Source organism: Salmo trutta, chromosome 20, assembly GCF_901001165.1.
Source record: "Salmo trutta chromosome 20, fSalTru1.1, whole genome shotgun sequence".
Lineage (NCBI taxonomy): Eukaryota > Metazoa > Chordata > Actinopteri > Salmoniformes > Salmonidae > Salmo > Salmo trutta.
This window is the reverse complement of record NC_042976.1, coordinates 48,427,981-48,442,894: the sequence shown is the minus strand read 5'-3', so window position 1 is coordinate 48,442,894 and position 14,914 is coordinate 48,427,981. Positions and strand designations below refer to the sequence as shown.

The window sequence follows — 14,914 nt, the reverse complement described above, 5'->3', positions numbered from 1 at the left end:
CAGTATATTGTTTGTTCATTGTGCTGCCGCAGAATGAATTGTGAGGAAGGCATCAAAAAAGCTTTATATACCAGAGCTGCGAGAAAAGTTCTATATTTTATTGAAACAATGTTATGATTGTTTGTGAGAATGCCAACAGGTGTGGTTCTATTGGGGAAAGGTTCCCGTGGGGGTTGCTGTGGGGGTTGCCATAGAAGCCAAGAAGGGGAGTGAGGTGTGTGTGTGTGTGTGTGTGTGTGTGTGTGTGTGCTCAAACACACATGCATGTGGGGATCTGGGAGAGGAAGTGTGTCCATCTGATGAACGGGCATGTGCCTGAACTCAATTTTATACACTAATTGTAGTCTTACCCATTCATTTCTAATGACCGGTAATTTTTGACCGGGAACACCACAGGTGTACAAAAGTTAAATAAAACACCCAAAATGTAATGAAAATTATCAAAATGTATTTTGTGTGTTCAGATGCCCTATGTGGACAAAGTCATGGAGCCTTATGACAATCAGATTAAAATAACTACATTTTTCAGAGAGAAAACTTGTAAATTCGTCCAATTCGACCGGAACACAGCAGGAGGGTGAAAGTACTACTTAAGTGAGGACAACTCTGAGCACAAAAAAGGTGTTAATATAGCACCAATAGCATCAACCGTGGCAGCAGAGGGGCGGTAAATCCCAGTAACAAATACATGTTTATTCTGGTTTATGGACACATCTACAACCAGGAGCTCACATTTCTTGGGAACAGAAATATTTAAAGTTTGGGTCGCCATGAAATTAGATTTTACATAACGTAAATTCCGGACTATAACCCGCAACTTTTTTCCCACGCTTTGAACCTCGCGGCTTAAACAATGACGCGGCTAATATATGGATTTTTCCCGCTTTCAATTTTTTTTCTTAAAAAAAAACACATTCTGCGACGTGCTGGAAGCTTTCATTAGACCAATGAAATTGCTGAACGGGTTAAGGTCAAACAGTGACGAGAGCGACAATGAAAACGATCCAATATCGGATGAAGCAATTCTGAGGCTATTCAACTCCGACACCGAAGAAGATGACTTCAGTGGTTTCAGTGCACAGGAGGAGGAAGACAGTGACCAATTACTTTCTTGGTAGGCTACTGTTTACTGCTAATTTTTATTTTTTGTTACAAGCCGTGTTTTGTTAAAGCCTATTTATTTTTGTTACAAGCCGTGTTTCGTTAAAGCCTATTTATTTTTGTTACAAGCCGTGTTTTGTTAAAGCCTGTGTAAAGTTAATTTGTTTCATTGTACCGGTAGGCACCTGCGGCTTATAGACATGTGCGGCTTATTTATGTTCAAAATAATATATTTTTTTAAATTCAGTGGGTGCGGCTTATATTCAGGTGCGCTCAATAGTCCGGAAATTACGGTATATGGCCACTCTTCCGCCTTTCTGTAATCTGTCACATCTAACTACATTATAATCTAACTACATTATGGGTTGGTGCCCCCCCTTGGGCTGTGCCGTGGCGGAGATCTTTGTGGGCTATACTCGGCCTTGTCCCGGGATGGTATGTTGGTGGTTGGAGATATCCCTCCAGTGGTGTGGAGGCTGTGCTTTGGCAAAGTGGGTGGGGTTATATCCTACCTGTTTGGCCCTGTCCGGCGGTTTCATCGGATGGGGCCACAGTGTCTCCTGACCCCTCCTGTCTCAGCCTCCAGTATTTATGCTGCAGTAGTTTATGTGTCGGGGGGCTAGGGTCAGTCTGTTACATCTGGAGTATTTCTCTTGTCTTTTCCGGTGTCGTGTGTGAATTTAAATATGCTCTCTCTAATTCTCTCTTTCTCTTTCTTTCTTTCTTTCTTTCTCTCTCTCGGAGGACCTGAGCCCTAGGACCATGCCTCAGGACTACCTGGCTTGATGACTCCTTGCTGTCCCCAGTTCACCTGGCTGTGCTGCTGCTCCAGTTCCAACTGTTCTGCCTGCAGCTATGGAACCCTGACCTGTTCACCGGACGTGATACCTGTCCCAGACCTATTGTCCCAGACCTGCTGGAACCCTGACCTATTCACCGGACGTGCTACCTGTCCCAGACTTGCTGTTTTCAACTCTCTAGAGACAGCAGGAGCGGTAGAGATACTCTCAAAGATCGGCTATGAAAAAGCCAACTGACACTTACTCTTGTGTTACTGACTTGTTGCACCCTCGACAACTACTATGATTATTATTATTTGACAATGCTGGTCATTTATGAACATTTGAACATCTAGGCCATGTGCTGTTATAATCTCCACCCGGCACAGCCAGAAGAGGACTGGCCACCCCTCATAGCCTGATTTCTCTCTAGGTTTCTTTGTAGGTTTTGGCCTTTCTAGGGAGTTTTTCCTAGCCACCGTGCTTCTACACCTGCCTTGCTTGCTGTTTGGGGTTTTAGGCTGGGTTTCTGTACAGCACTTTGAGATATCAGCTGATGTAAGAAGGGCTATATAAATAAATTTGATTTGATTTGATGAATCATTTACTTCAATGTCTTTATCAGATACAGGACCATTTAACCACGTTTCCCGGAGAACCAGAATGTCAGGACACAAGTCCTGTACCCAAATATCAATTGTGTCAATTTTTTTAAATCATACCTCGCACATTTAGGTGCATTAGCCCAAGCCCCCTACGAGATTTTAAGTCAGGTATTCACAATAATCCCTGCAAATTGCCATGACGACATAATGCCATAATTCCATTTCAACAAATGTACTCACTAAATTAATGTTTTCAATGAAAACATGTTGTTAATCTTTTCTAATATGTTGGCAACCATTTAAAAAAAAGCTTAGCCTTGGGCCTAAGATCAGCCCTAAGTAGGGAGTTATCACACGATAATCTCCGGGTTCTCATGCCTTATTGCTTAAATATCAAACTTTTTTTGAGTAACGACCCCAACACTGGTCACTATGTACTGGTATGTGTGTCCACACATATGCGTCCGTGTGTAGGCCTGTGTGTGCATACCTGCAGGACGGCACAGACAGTATGTTGGGATATTCACACTCTCCGTGGACACAGTAGTTCTTGTAGTGCTCAGGACAGGGGATGTACAAGCCTATGGCCACCTCTCCTCTCTGGTCTGGCTTCTCTTCTACACACACACACACGCACACAGCACAGAGCACAGAAGAACTGAAGGTTAGGGATAAAAATGATAGGATTGAAAGGGTAAAGGTGAGTGTCCGTAATTTAGCATAATAGCGTAACTGCTGTTCATCCGATTAAAAGCTGTGTAAATTACATTTATCCACCACTGACATCCCTGATGCTAATAGTCGGCATGTTATTCAATTTGGCCTGCATCCCAAATGGCACCTTTTTCCCTATATAATGCATTACTTTGACCAGAGTGATATTTGCCCTTGTCAAAAGTGCCATTTGGGACACACAATAAACTGTCTGCCATTGTTCACGTCTTTCATGGATCTGACACACACACACACACTTTACCACCTACCTGAGTAATCTTTCCTGGCATAATGTCCGTCTCCGGCTTTGGTCCCTGTCATGATGTCACCTGAGAAGGCACAATCATAATACAGTCTAAGTAGGATTGCTGATCTAGGATCAGGTCCCCACTGTCTATTTTATTCATTGTGATCTAACAGGCCAGACTGATCCTAGTTCAGCACTCTGTGAGTCTTGCTATGGACAAAATTACAGGTCAAAACACAAAACTGACCTTGAACCAGTAGCTAGGGTAGGACAGTACCTCACTTAGGAATTAAATTATCTAATCTTTGAGAGTATCATGTGGATTACAATATTTAGGACAACGTTTAAGGATTAAAAGACAAATTATTATAATAATAAATATCCTCTGAGCACTCTATTAAACAAAATAAAAGGAATAACAAACAATTATAAGATAACAAAACAATGTAATATACAGATTTATTTATAGTATATATGTTATAGGGATCATGATTTATCTTATTCAAATGATCCAAACCATTTAATGGTCAGTTGATTATTGCAATACAAACTTCAATACAATATAATTATACCTTTATTGATCCATTTGATGGGTTTCATTCCAAAACGCAATATTTCCAAGTTGGAAATGTTGGTAAATTGACATTGATTAAAGACACATCTTGTGAAAGTGATAGAGCTATTATTTTTTCATCTTACGATGACTTGAAATATACTAAATGACCAAAAAGTATGTGAACACCTGCTTGTCGAACATCTCATTCCAAAACCTGAGCATTGATATGGAGTTGGTCCCGCCATTGCTGCTATAACAGCCTCCACTCTTCTAGGAAGGCTTGCCACTAGATGTTGAAACATTGCTTGGACTTGCTTCCATTCAGCCATAAGAGCATTAGTGAGGTCGGGCACTGATGTTGGGCGATTAGGCCTGGCTCGCAGTCGGTGTTCCAATTCATCCCAAAGGAGTTTGGTGGGGTTGAGGTCAGGGCTCTGTGCAGGCCAGTCAAGTTCTTCCACACCGATCTAGACAAACCATTTCTGTATGGACCTCGTTTTGTACACTGACGCATTGTCATGCTGAAACAGGAAAGGGCCTTCCCCAAAATGTTGCCACAAAGTTGGAAGCACAGAATTGTCTAGAATGTTATTGTATGCTGTAATGTTAAGATTTCCCTTCACTGGAACTAAGGGGCTTAGCCCGAACCATGAAAAAAGCCCCAGACCATTATTCCTCCACCACCAAACTTTACAGTTGGCACTATGCCTTAGAGCAGGTAGCGTTCTCCTGGCATCCGCCAAATGCAGATTCGTCCGTTGGACTGCTAGATGGTGAAGCTTGATTCATCACTCCAGAGAACGCATTTCGACTGCTCCAGAGTCCAATGGCTTTACACTACCTCATCCGACACTTGGCATTGCGCATGGTGATCTTAGGCTTGTGTGCAGCTGCTCGGCCATGGAAACCCATTTCACAAAGCTCCTGACGCACAGTTCTTGTGCTGACGTTGCTTCCAAAGGCAGTTTGGAACTCGGTAGTGAGTGTTGCAACCGAGGACTGATGATTTTTAAGCGCTACATGCTTCAGCACTCGGTGGTCCCGTTCCGTGAGCATGTGTGGCCTACCACTTCGGGGCTGAGCCGTTGTTGCTCCTAGATGTTTCCACTTCACAATAACAGCTCTTACAGTTGACCGGGACAGCTGTAGCAGGGCAGATTTTTACGAACTGACTTTTTAGAAAGGTGGCATCCTATGACAGTGCCACGTTGAAAGTCACTGAGTTCTTCAGTAAGGCTTTTTTTAAACCTTTATTTAACTAGGCAAGTCAGTTATGAACAAATTCTTATTACATGGCGATTGCATGGCTGTGTGCTCGATTTTATACACCAGTCAGCAACGGTTCTGGCTGAAATAGCCAAATCCACTAATTTGAAGGGGTGCCAACATACTTTTGTATATACAGTGTATATTGCAAGGTCATTTTATTTTAGAGAGACAAATAATCATGTTTTGTGACAAAACGCTATACAGTATATTCACCCCAAACAACAGAAACCCAATAGAAAAAGTATTTCAATTGTGTTTTAAGCAGTAACGCTACATGCAATTAAGTATCAATACATAAATAAATAAATATAAAAATAATCAATTAGTTTCAACTATATTGTGCAAATATCACATAGACAATTTATTGTATCCAGAGGGTGAACAGTGTATACAATGTGGGTTTTATTTTTTGGACATTTAACATTTAACCTGTTGGGGCTAGGGGGCAGTATTTGCACGGCCGGATAAAAAATGTACCCGATTTAATCTGGTTACTACTCCTGCCCAGTAACTAGAATATGCATGTAATTATTGGCTTTGGATAGAAAACACCCTAAAGTTTCTAAAACTGTTTGAATGGTGTCTGTGAGTATAACAGAACTCATTTGGCAGGCCAAAACTTGAGAAGATTCCTTACAGGAAGTGGCCTGTCTGACCATTTCTTGCCCTCCTTGATCATCTCTAACAAAAACAGGGGATCTCTGGCATGACGTGACACTTCCTACGGCTCCCATAGGCTCTCAGAACCCGGGAAAAAGCTGAATGACGAAATTCAAGGCCCAGGCTGAAACACACTAGCGCGTTTGGCAAGTGCTCTATCAGAGGGCCATCAGACTGAGGCTCGTGCATGAGGGGATAGCATGCTTTTACTTTCACTCTCTTTGTAATAAAAAACGATTTCCCGGTCGGAATACTATCGCTTTTTTATGAGAAAAATGGCTTAAAAATGTATTTTAAACAGCGGTTGACATGCTTCGAAGTACGGTAATGGAATATTTAGAAATGTTAGTAGTGTCTTGAACGCACGAACAAAACGCCGCTATTTGGATATAACAATGGATTATTTGGGACCAAACCAACATTTGTTATTGAAGTAGAAGTCCTGGGAGTGCATTCTGACGAAGACAGCAAAGGTAATAACATTTTTCTTATAGTAAATCTTACTTTGGTGAGTGCTAAACTTGCTGGGTGTCTAAATAGCTAGCCCTGTGATGCCGGGCTATCTACTTAGAATATTGCAAAATGTGCTTTCACCGAAAAGCTATTTTAAAATCGGACATATCGAGTGCATAGAGGAGTTCTGTATCTATAATTCTTAAAATAATTGTTGTGTTTTTTGTGAACGTTTATCGTGAGTAATTTAGTAAATTCACCGGAAGTGTTCGGTGGGAATGCTAGTCACATGCTAGTCACCTGCTAATGTAAAAAGCTGGTTTTTGATATAAATATGAACTTGATTGAACAGACATGCATGTATTGTATAACATAATGTCCTAAGATTGTCATCTGATGAAGATCATCAAAGGTTAGTGCTGCATTTAGCTGTGGTTTGGGTTTATGTGACATTATATGCTAGCTTGAAAAATGGGTGGGTACTCTGCTGACATAATCTAATGTTTTGCTTTCGTTGTAAAGCCTTTTTGAAATCGGACAGTGTGGTTAGATTAACGAGAGTCTTGTCTTTAAAATGCCGTAAAATAGTCATATGTTTGAGAAATTGAAGTAATAGCATTTCTAAGGTATTTGAATAACGCGCCACGGGATTCAACTGGCTGTTGAGTAGCCCAGAGAGGTTAAAGACATGCTCCGGAACTTTGGCGTCTACTAAGTATTTTTTTAAACCCATTTTGGGCTGGATGTGTCAATATGTAGTTCAAACATGCATAATCTATGAGCAGAATTACTGTTTTACCTCAATTAGACACGAAATCCCTAGTTTGAAAGCGATTGTTTTCCTGGAAGCTATGCTCTGCCATTTTCCCTACATTTTCCCCCATGTGGGCCAGTTCCCTAGCAATTCGATTTCCAGCCAATGAGCTTCAGCCCCTCGCCATTTGCGTGACAGCTAGCAAGATGCACACACAGCAGAGCGAGAGAGACAGAGAGCAATGATGTGGTGCACATATCTGCACATATGGGACGTAGTACGCAATGTTCATGGGCCACTTTTGGCTTGTGAGTGCTACTTTCATAACTACTGGCTAAAAGGTATACAACAGTATCGGAGAATGTCTTGAAGCAACTTTTGAAACATTTTATGGTGGTTTTACAGATTTTTTCGATAGGTTAAATCAAGGGAAGATTTTTGAGTTTGACTATATACACGTTAGGGAAGGATATAACGTACAATAAGGGCATTGAAAGTCTGTCACAATTAATTTCCCGGTCAAGGATGGATTGATTCTCATTGTCGTAGTGACACAGCCCACTGTTTGCAGCCTCCCTATGTTTGCAGGCAGTAGCCTATTAAGGTAGCCTATTAAGGTTACATTATTTGGGAAAACATTTAGAGAAACTAACTTATGACTGAACAGACAAATATAATGGAAATTATTTGCTAAATGACTCAAAAACCATATAGGACGTTCCATCCATCTGGACAGTAAATATAGCCAGCCATATATTTAGAGAGTTGAGCCAACTTTCAGAATTTTGAATATTGTTGTAGATCTAGATATTCAGTTACATAGTATTTTTTAATATTCCCCATGTAAATGAATATTTAAGTGCCATGTAAATGGATCATAATGTTCATTCTGTTAATCAGAGCTATCATGGCTGCCATTGAATGTTGTAGTGTCATGTTAATGCATCAATATGTAGAAGCCTCAAAAAGTATGAGAACAGCCATAACTCATACACATAGAATAGGACCCATGAGCCTTCATTTCAGATTAAAAAATGCAAATGTGAAAAATATGGAATCAAACCCTTCATTTGCAATGAAAATCTAACAAATGTTGCTGTCACAGAACCCAACCACAGTGCCCATGCATCATTATATGAATTGCTGGGCTCCATTTGCTGGGCTCCACATTTATGCTTGGTGAATAGGTTGGGTTCTAAGACATAATGATGGTGTTTTGTTTTTGTGGTTGTGATGTATTGCTTTGGACTGGATCAATTGTTGGACAAAGGAAAATTACAAAGGCCCCAATTGCTGATAAAGAATATTAACATTGTATTCAAGGACAGGCATGTTTCCACATCAATATTCTGCAAGAGGAGGTTTTGATGGTTGTAAGGAGTTTGAAACTTCCAATATAGCACACATTTTATATTTGCAATTGATTGGTCTCCTAAATTACCAAATATTAATGTAATTGAAAATTAATTTAATATTAATGGGGCCTATATTACTAAATATTAACGTAGAAAGAGGAGAAGGGAGAAGAAGAAGCAGAAGAAGAAGAAAGAGATACAGAAATACGTTTCGTATACCGTAGTAGCTATATCTCACCTTGGCAGTGGCCCAGGTATTTGACCTCGATCCGCTCCTGCTTCTGACATGACTCCTCCTTCACCTGGCAGGGGTTGTCATAGGAATGGCCATCCGAGGCGCAAACCGGGTTGAAGCTGATGTGGGAGCAGTCGATGTTACACACGCACCTGTCGCAAAGGATGGTGGAACACATCAGTAGTGGTCACAACATCAAAAAAGAATAGAGTGATGGAGAACTGGAGTTCTTCAGGATTTGTCATTCAGTGAATCAGCGCCTGTGTCGAGTGTAGTCTATTGTGTTTCTTTTATCACATGTATGTGTGTCAGAGGGAGTGTTTGTGTGTGTGGGTGGGTGGGTGTATGTGTGTAGGTGTTTGTGTTTTTGCTTTATGTGCACGATTCAACTTGTTTCTTTGTGGTGGATACTGCCTGTTCTGTTAACCATTTAGTCCATTAATTTCACTTTATATCTCAGTCGGAAAGTCTCTATGTGCATCTGAGCGTGTAGTGGGTGTGTGTATGTAGGGGGTGGGGGGGGGGGGGGGGGGGGGGGTGGGGTGCACACGTACAGTACCAGTCTAAAGTTTGAACACACCTACTCATTCCAGGGTTTTTCTTTATTTTTACTATTTTCTACATTGTAGAATAATAGTCAAGACATCAAAACTATGAAATAACACATATGGAATTCTTGAGAGAATGCCAAGAGTGTACAAAGCTGTCATCAAGGCAAAGGGTGGCTACTTTGAAGAATCTAAAATATAAATATAAACATTTGTTTAACACTTTTTTGGTTACTACATGATTCCATATGTGTTCTTTCATAGTTTTCATGTCTTCACTATTATTCTACAGAGTAGAAAATAGTACAAATAAAGTAAAACCCTGGAATGAGTAGGTGTGTTCAAACTTTTGACTGGTACTGTATGTATGTACGTGAATGTGTATATGTGCATAACTGACTGACTTACTGACTGTCTAACTGACTGTGTGTGCAGTCTTCATTGAAACGACAGTGTGTGAGAATGTGCGTGCATGAGTTAGCTTGTGTGTGTGCCTGTGACCGAAGTGCTCAGTGAGCATGTTCAGCAGAAATTACACCAAAATTGCAGTCCCTAGACAGTTCTTGCTGAGTAGCTCTGAACGTTAGACACTGTAATTATAAATCTGTCATTATACTCTGCTCCTTTTTTATTTTCCCCTGGCCCAGAGCCGTCTATGAGGAAAGCACTGGCCTTGCTTCATACCCGCTCTCTGCCCAATTTGCATACTGCAAACACACACATAATCACACACACACAAACACTCTCGTACATAGAAATATAAATGTACATACTGTGTAATGGGATGCATGACCTATACGCACACACACTCTCGCACTCACAAACAAACAAATAACACATACACAATCCCCCACCTGTTATTACCACATATACATGAATGCACACACAAAGACCCAGAAGTGGCAATGCTTTCAGAGGCTTGCCATCCCGAGTGGCCATCTGTGGCGGTCATCAAGGATAATGTCTGTAGGCCATGCATTTTTAATAGAGCTTCTCACTTTCTCCACAATAGGCACTACCACTGCAATACTGCACTGCGTCAACACATCCTCACACACATCCTCACACACACACACACACACACACACACACACACACACACACACACACACACACACACACACACACACACACACACACACACACGCATGGGCGCACATTCTCTGGCCTACATATGCACACACACATAATACACAAAGGTGATAGGAATGTCGGTCTGTGTTTGTGTTTTAACCTTGCTTTTGTTGTTGTTAAACATTTCTGTAAGTTTTTACATTTCTTCATGGCTTCTGGAGGACTTCTCCTTGGTGGGCTAAAAAAGACCCTAATAAAATAAAATAAAATCACACACACAAACGTACACTGAGTGCACCCCCTTTTGCCCTCAGAACAGCCTCAATTTGTCGGGGCATGGACTCCACAAGGTGTCGAAAGCGTTCCACAGGGATGTCGGCCCATGTTGACTTCAATGCTTCCCTCAGTTGTGTCAAGTTGGCTGGATGTCCTTTGGGTGGTGGACAATTGTTGATACACACTGGAAACTGTTGACTGTGAAAAACCCAGCAGCTTTGTAGTTCTTGACACACTCAACCGGTGCGGCTGGCCTACTACCATACCCCGTTCAAAGGCCCTTAAATATTTTGTCTTGCCAATTCACCCTCTGAACGGCCCACATACACAATCCATCTCTTAATTGTCTCAAGGCTTAAAAATCATTATTTAACCTGTATCCTCCCTTTCATCTACACTGATTGAAATGGATTTACAAGTGACATCAATAAGGGATAATAGCTTTCACCTGGATTCACCTGGTCAGTCAGTTATGGAAAGAGCAGGTGCTCCTAATGCTTTGTAAACTCTGTGTATATCGAGACGGAGAGAGAGGGAGCAGAGATGAACAATAAGAGCGTGTATTGGTGTGCCTGTGTGTGAGGAGCACTTCTTAGTAGGATGTGTCTTATTGATTTGCACAGTGCCATGTGGTTTACCCTCTATCTAAACTCAATGATTGCCTGCAGGCTTCCTGTGTACCTGTCCTCTAACGGCCACTTCCAGTCATGCACACACACATGCACACACATACACACACATGAAAATACACACACAAAAACATGCACATACAAATGCACACGGATACACGAATGCACACACACATGAACGCAGACAGAGCTACGCACACAGGCAGGCACACACTCTATCACATAAAAACACACACACAAATATACATTTACATGCACACACAAACACACACACTTGCAAACACACACACAGACTTTGATCTTATATGCACGCAAGCAGACACACACCACACAAACACACATCATCACGTGCATGCACACACAGTCAGTGGCTAGACCACTCGGCACCCTTCCCTAGCCTCTTCCATGTCGTGCAAAACCACAGCTATAAACCCTATTGCTGCCGAATATAACATTGATTTTTTATAATCCCCAGCCTCATATTTCAGAGTAATCCTTCTAAAGGACTGACGGACAGAAAGAGGAAGGGAGGGAAGGAGAGAGAGGGATAGAGAGAGTAGGGGGATAGAGACAGATAAAGAAAGAGAGAGGGAAATAAAAAGAGAATGATAGTAAGAGACGGAGAGAGAACGATGGGAACAGAGGCAGTGAAGCATGTTTGGGGCACTGAAGTGGGACTGAAGCAGGACACACACACACAAACAAACAGATTGGAATGGGGAGTGTGTGTGTGTGTGTGTTTGTGTGTGTGCGTGCGTGCGTGCGTGCATGCGTGTGTATGTGTGTCTGTATGTGTATGTTGGGGGATAAGGTGTGGGGGCCATTAACCTGTTGGGGCTAGGGGGCAGTATTTACACGGCCGGATAAAAAACGTACCCGATTTAATCTGGTTACTAATCCTACCCAGTAACTAGAATATGCATATAATTATTGGCTTTGGATAGAAACCACCCTAAAGTTTCTAAAACTGTTTGAATGGTGTCTGTGAGTATAACAGAACTCATTTGGCAGGCAAAAACCTGAGAGATTCCTTTACAGGAAGTGACCTGTCTGACCAGTTATTTGCTTTCTTTGACATCTCTTCCAAAAACTGAGGATCTCTGCTGTTACGTGACACTTCCCACGTCTCCAATGGGCTCTCAGAGCCCGGGAAAAACCTGAATGACGTAATTCAAAGCCCTGGCTGAAACACACGAGAGCTTTTGCTAAGTGGTCTATCAGCAGACAAAAGGCTTAGGCGCGTGCACTGCCTGCCCCCGCCTTTCTGTTTTTCCCTGTATTTACAGACAGGCAGATTCCCGGTCGGAATGTTATCGCTTTTCTACGAGATAAATTGCATAAAAATTGATTTTAAACAGCGGTTGACATGCTTCGAAGTACGGTAATGGAATATTTAGAATTTTTTTGTCACGTTATGCGCCATGCGTGCGACCGTGATTTACCATTCTGATAGTGTCTAGAACGCACGAACAAAACGTCGCTGATGGAACATAACGATGGATTATTTGGGACCAAACCTACATTTGTTATTGAAGTAGAAGTCCTGGGAGTGCATTCTGACAAAGAACAGGAAAGGTAAGACCATTTTTCTTATAGTAAATATGATTTTGATGAAGGCTAAACTTGCCGGGTGTCTAAATAGCTAGCCCGTGATGGCTGGGCTTTGTACTTAGAATATTGCAAAATGTGCTTCATCCGAACATATCGAGTGCATAGAGGAGTTCTGTATCTATAATTCTTAAAATAATTGTTATGCTTTTTGTGAACGTTTATCGTGAGTAATTTAGTAAATTGTTAGTAAATTCCACTGAAGTTTTCGGGGGGTATGCTTTTTCTGAACGTCACATGCTAATGTAAAAAGCTGTTTTTTGATATAAATATGAACTTGATTAAACAGACATGCATGTATTGTATAACATAATGTCCTAGGTGTGTCATCTGATGAAGATCATCAAAGGTTAGTGCTGCATTTAGCTGTGATTTGGGTTTTTGTGACATTATATGCTAGCTTGAAAAATGGGTGTCTGATTATATCTGGCTGGGTACTCTGCTGACATAATCTAATGTTTTGCTTTTGTTGTAAAGCCTTTTTGAAATCGGACAGTGTGGTTAGATTAACGAGAGTCTTGTCTTTAAATAGCTGTAAAATAGTCATATGTTTGAGAAATTGAAGTAATAGCATTTCAAAGGTTTTGAAAATCACGCCACAGAATTCAACTGGCTGTTACGTAGGTGGGACGATTTGGTGCCACCTAGTCCAGAGAGGTTAAGCCTGATAAAGACCTTTTCCACCTTCCCTCTCTTGGTCTGTGGCACTCAGTCCATCCACCCTTTAAAGCCTATCCTCCCATGGGGCTGAAGAAGTCATGGAGTTGAATTAGGGTTAAAAGAGATGCACTGATGTGGCACTAAAGTGTTGAAAATCTAAACGGTGTCCCATAAGGGAATTAAGGGTTGCATAAATGTGGTAAGACACAAAAATACACTCAGTCATTAATTTGTTCTATCATTCGGTCATTCGCTCATTTGTTTATTCATTTGTTCATTCTTTCATTCATTTAACCCCAATCAATTTGCTTATTGCTGAGTGCTGTGCAGAAATGAGTCGGGTACATGGTTGCTCATGTACTTGTAATGAGGTAGCCCTGCATGCCACTTCAACATCAGGGAAAGGAAATTTCCTCTTGGTTTAATGGTCAAGACATTGATTTCTCCCGTGGGAGACCAGGATTCAGATCCCTCCCATGACATTTAGTATGACCCGCCTGGGGATTGAATCCCCAGCCTCCTAACTCAGGGTGGACACTAACTACAAGCCTACTGAGTTGGTACAACTGTTGCTGTTAACTTCCTGAATGAGTTGGCCAGCTGTGCACTAACCCTGAGGTTTACTTACCATACATCCTCAGCGTCCACATCACACTCCGCCCCAAACTGGCATATGTCACAGGTGGACGTCTCCTTCTGCCCAGTCTCCGCCGACCCCTCACCTCCTGAATGAGAGAGAGAGAGAGAGAGAGAGAGAGAGAGAGAGAGAGAGAGAGAAAGAGAGAGAGAGAGATAAGTCTAATTCATTTATTCGATGTTCTGTATTTGATTCATTCTCGCTGTTATAAAAATATGTCAGCATGCAGCCAGGCAATCCCTCTTGTTTCAGAGCGTGTGTTCACTACATGACAGGAGCAAGTGCACAGATCTCTCATGCACTAAATTATGTCATGTTAGAATGTAAGGATTTTTCTCCGCTGGGAGAGAACTGCAGATATTAGCATGTATGAGCCATACATTGACAAGTCGAGTCCACACGGAAGGTTGAAAAATACAGACACAGTTTTCAAGATCCCGGCTAGTCTCTTTAAAGGACATTTGAAGGTCCACATTTGCATCACTTATTTAAAATGGTCAACTGGCCACTCACAACAACATGTGACATAACAATATGGTTATTTAATAAGCATATTAGTGGCCCATGCAGTTTCCATGGTCCAATCCACTAAGCCTTTGGTACCACAACTATCACAGACCCCTATTAGGCCCCTATAGACACCCATATAAACACAGTGGTTCAATAAGATCCACACTACTTCTGCCAAAAAAAACCTGTAAAACCCATTTGGCGAAAATCTCACAAGTCCTCAATCCCACAATGTTACCATGAC

General features: G+C 41.6%; 1 protein-coding gene across 1 annotated transcript in view; it reads right to left on the bottom strand.

Annotated features, from left to right (window-relative positions):
* tmeff2a (transmembrane protein with EGF-like and two follistatin-like domains 2a) overlaps nucleotides 1-14,914 on the bottom strand; it is a 178,904-nt gene that overhangs the window by 15,312 nt on the left and 148,678 nt on the right. The window contains exons 5-8 of the mRNA XM_029703561.1: nucleotides 14,152-14,248; nucleotides 8,732-8,880; nucleotides 3,469-3,528; nucleotides 2,976-3,102 (exon numbers count right to left, since the gene is read on the bottom strand). Of these exons, the coding sequence (XP_029559421.1) occupies nucleotides 2,976-3,102; nucleotides 3,469-3,528; nucleotides 8,732-8,880; nucleotides 14,152-14,248 (433 nt within the window). The remainder of the gene's footprint in view (nucleotides 1-2,975; nucleotides 3,103-3,468; nucleotides 3,529-8,731; nucleotides 8,881-14,151; nucleotides 14,249-14,914) is intronic.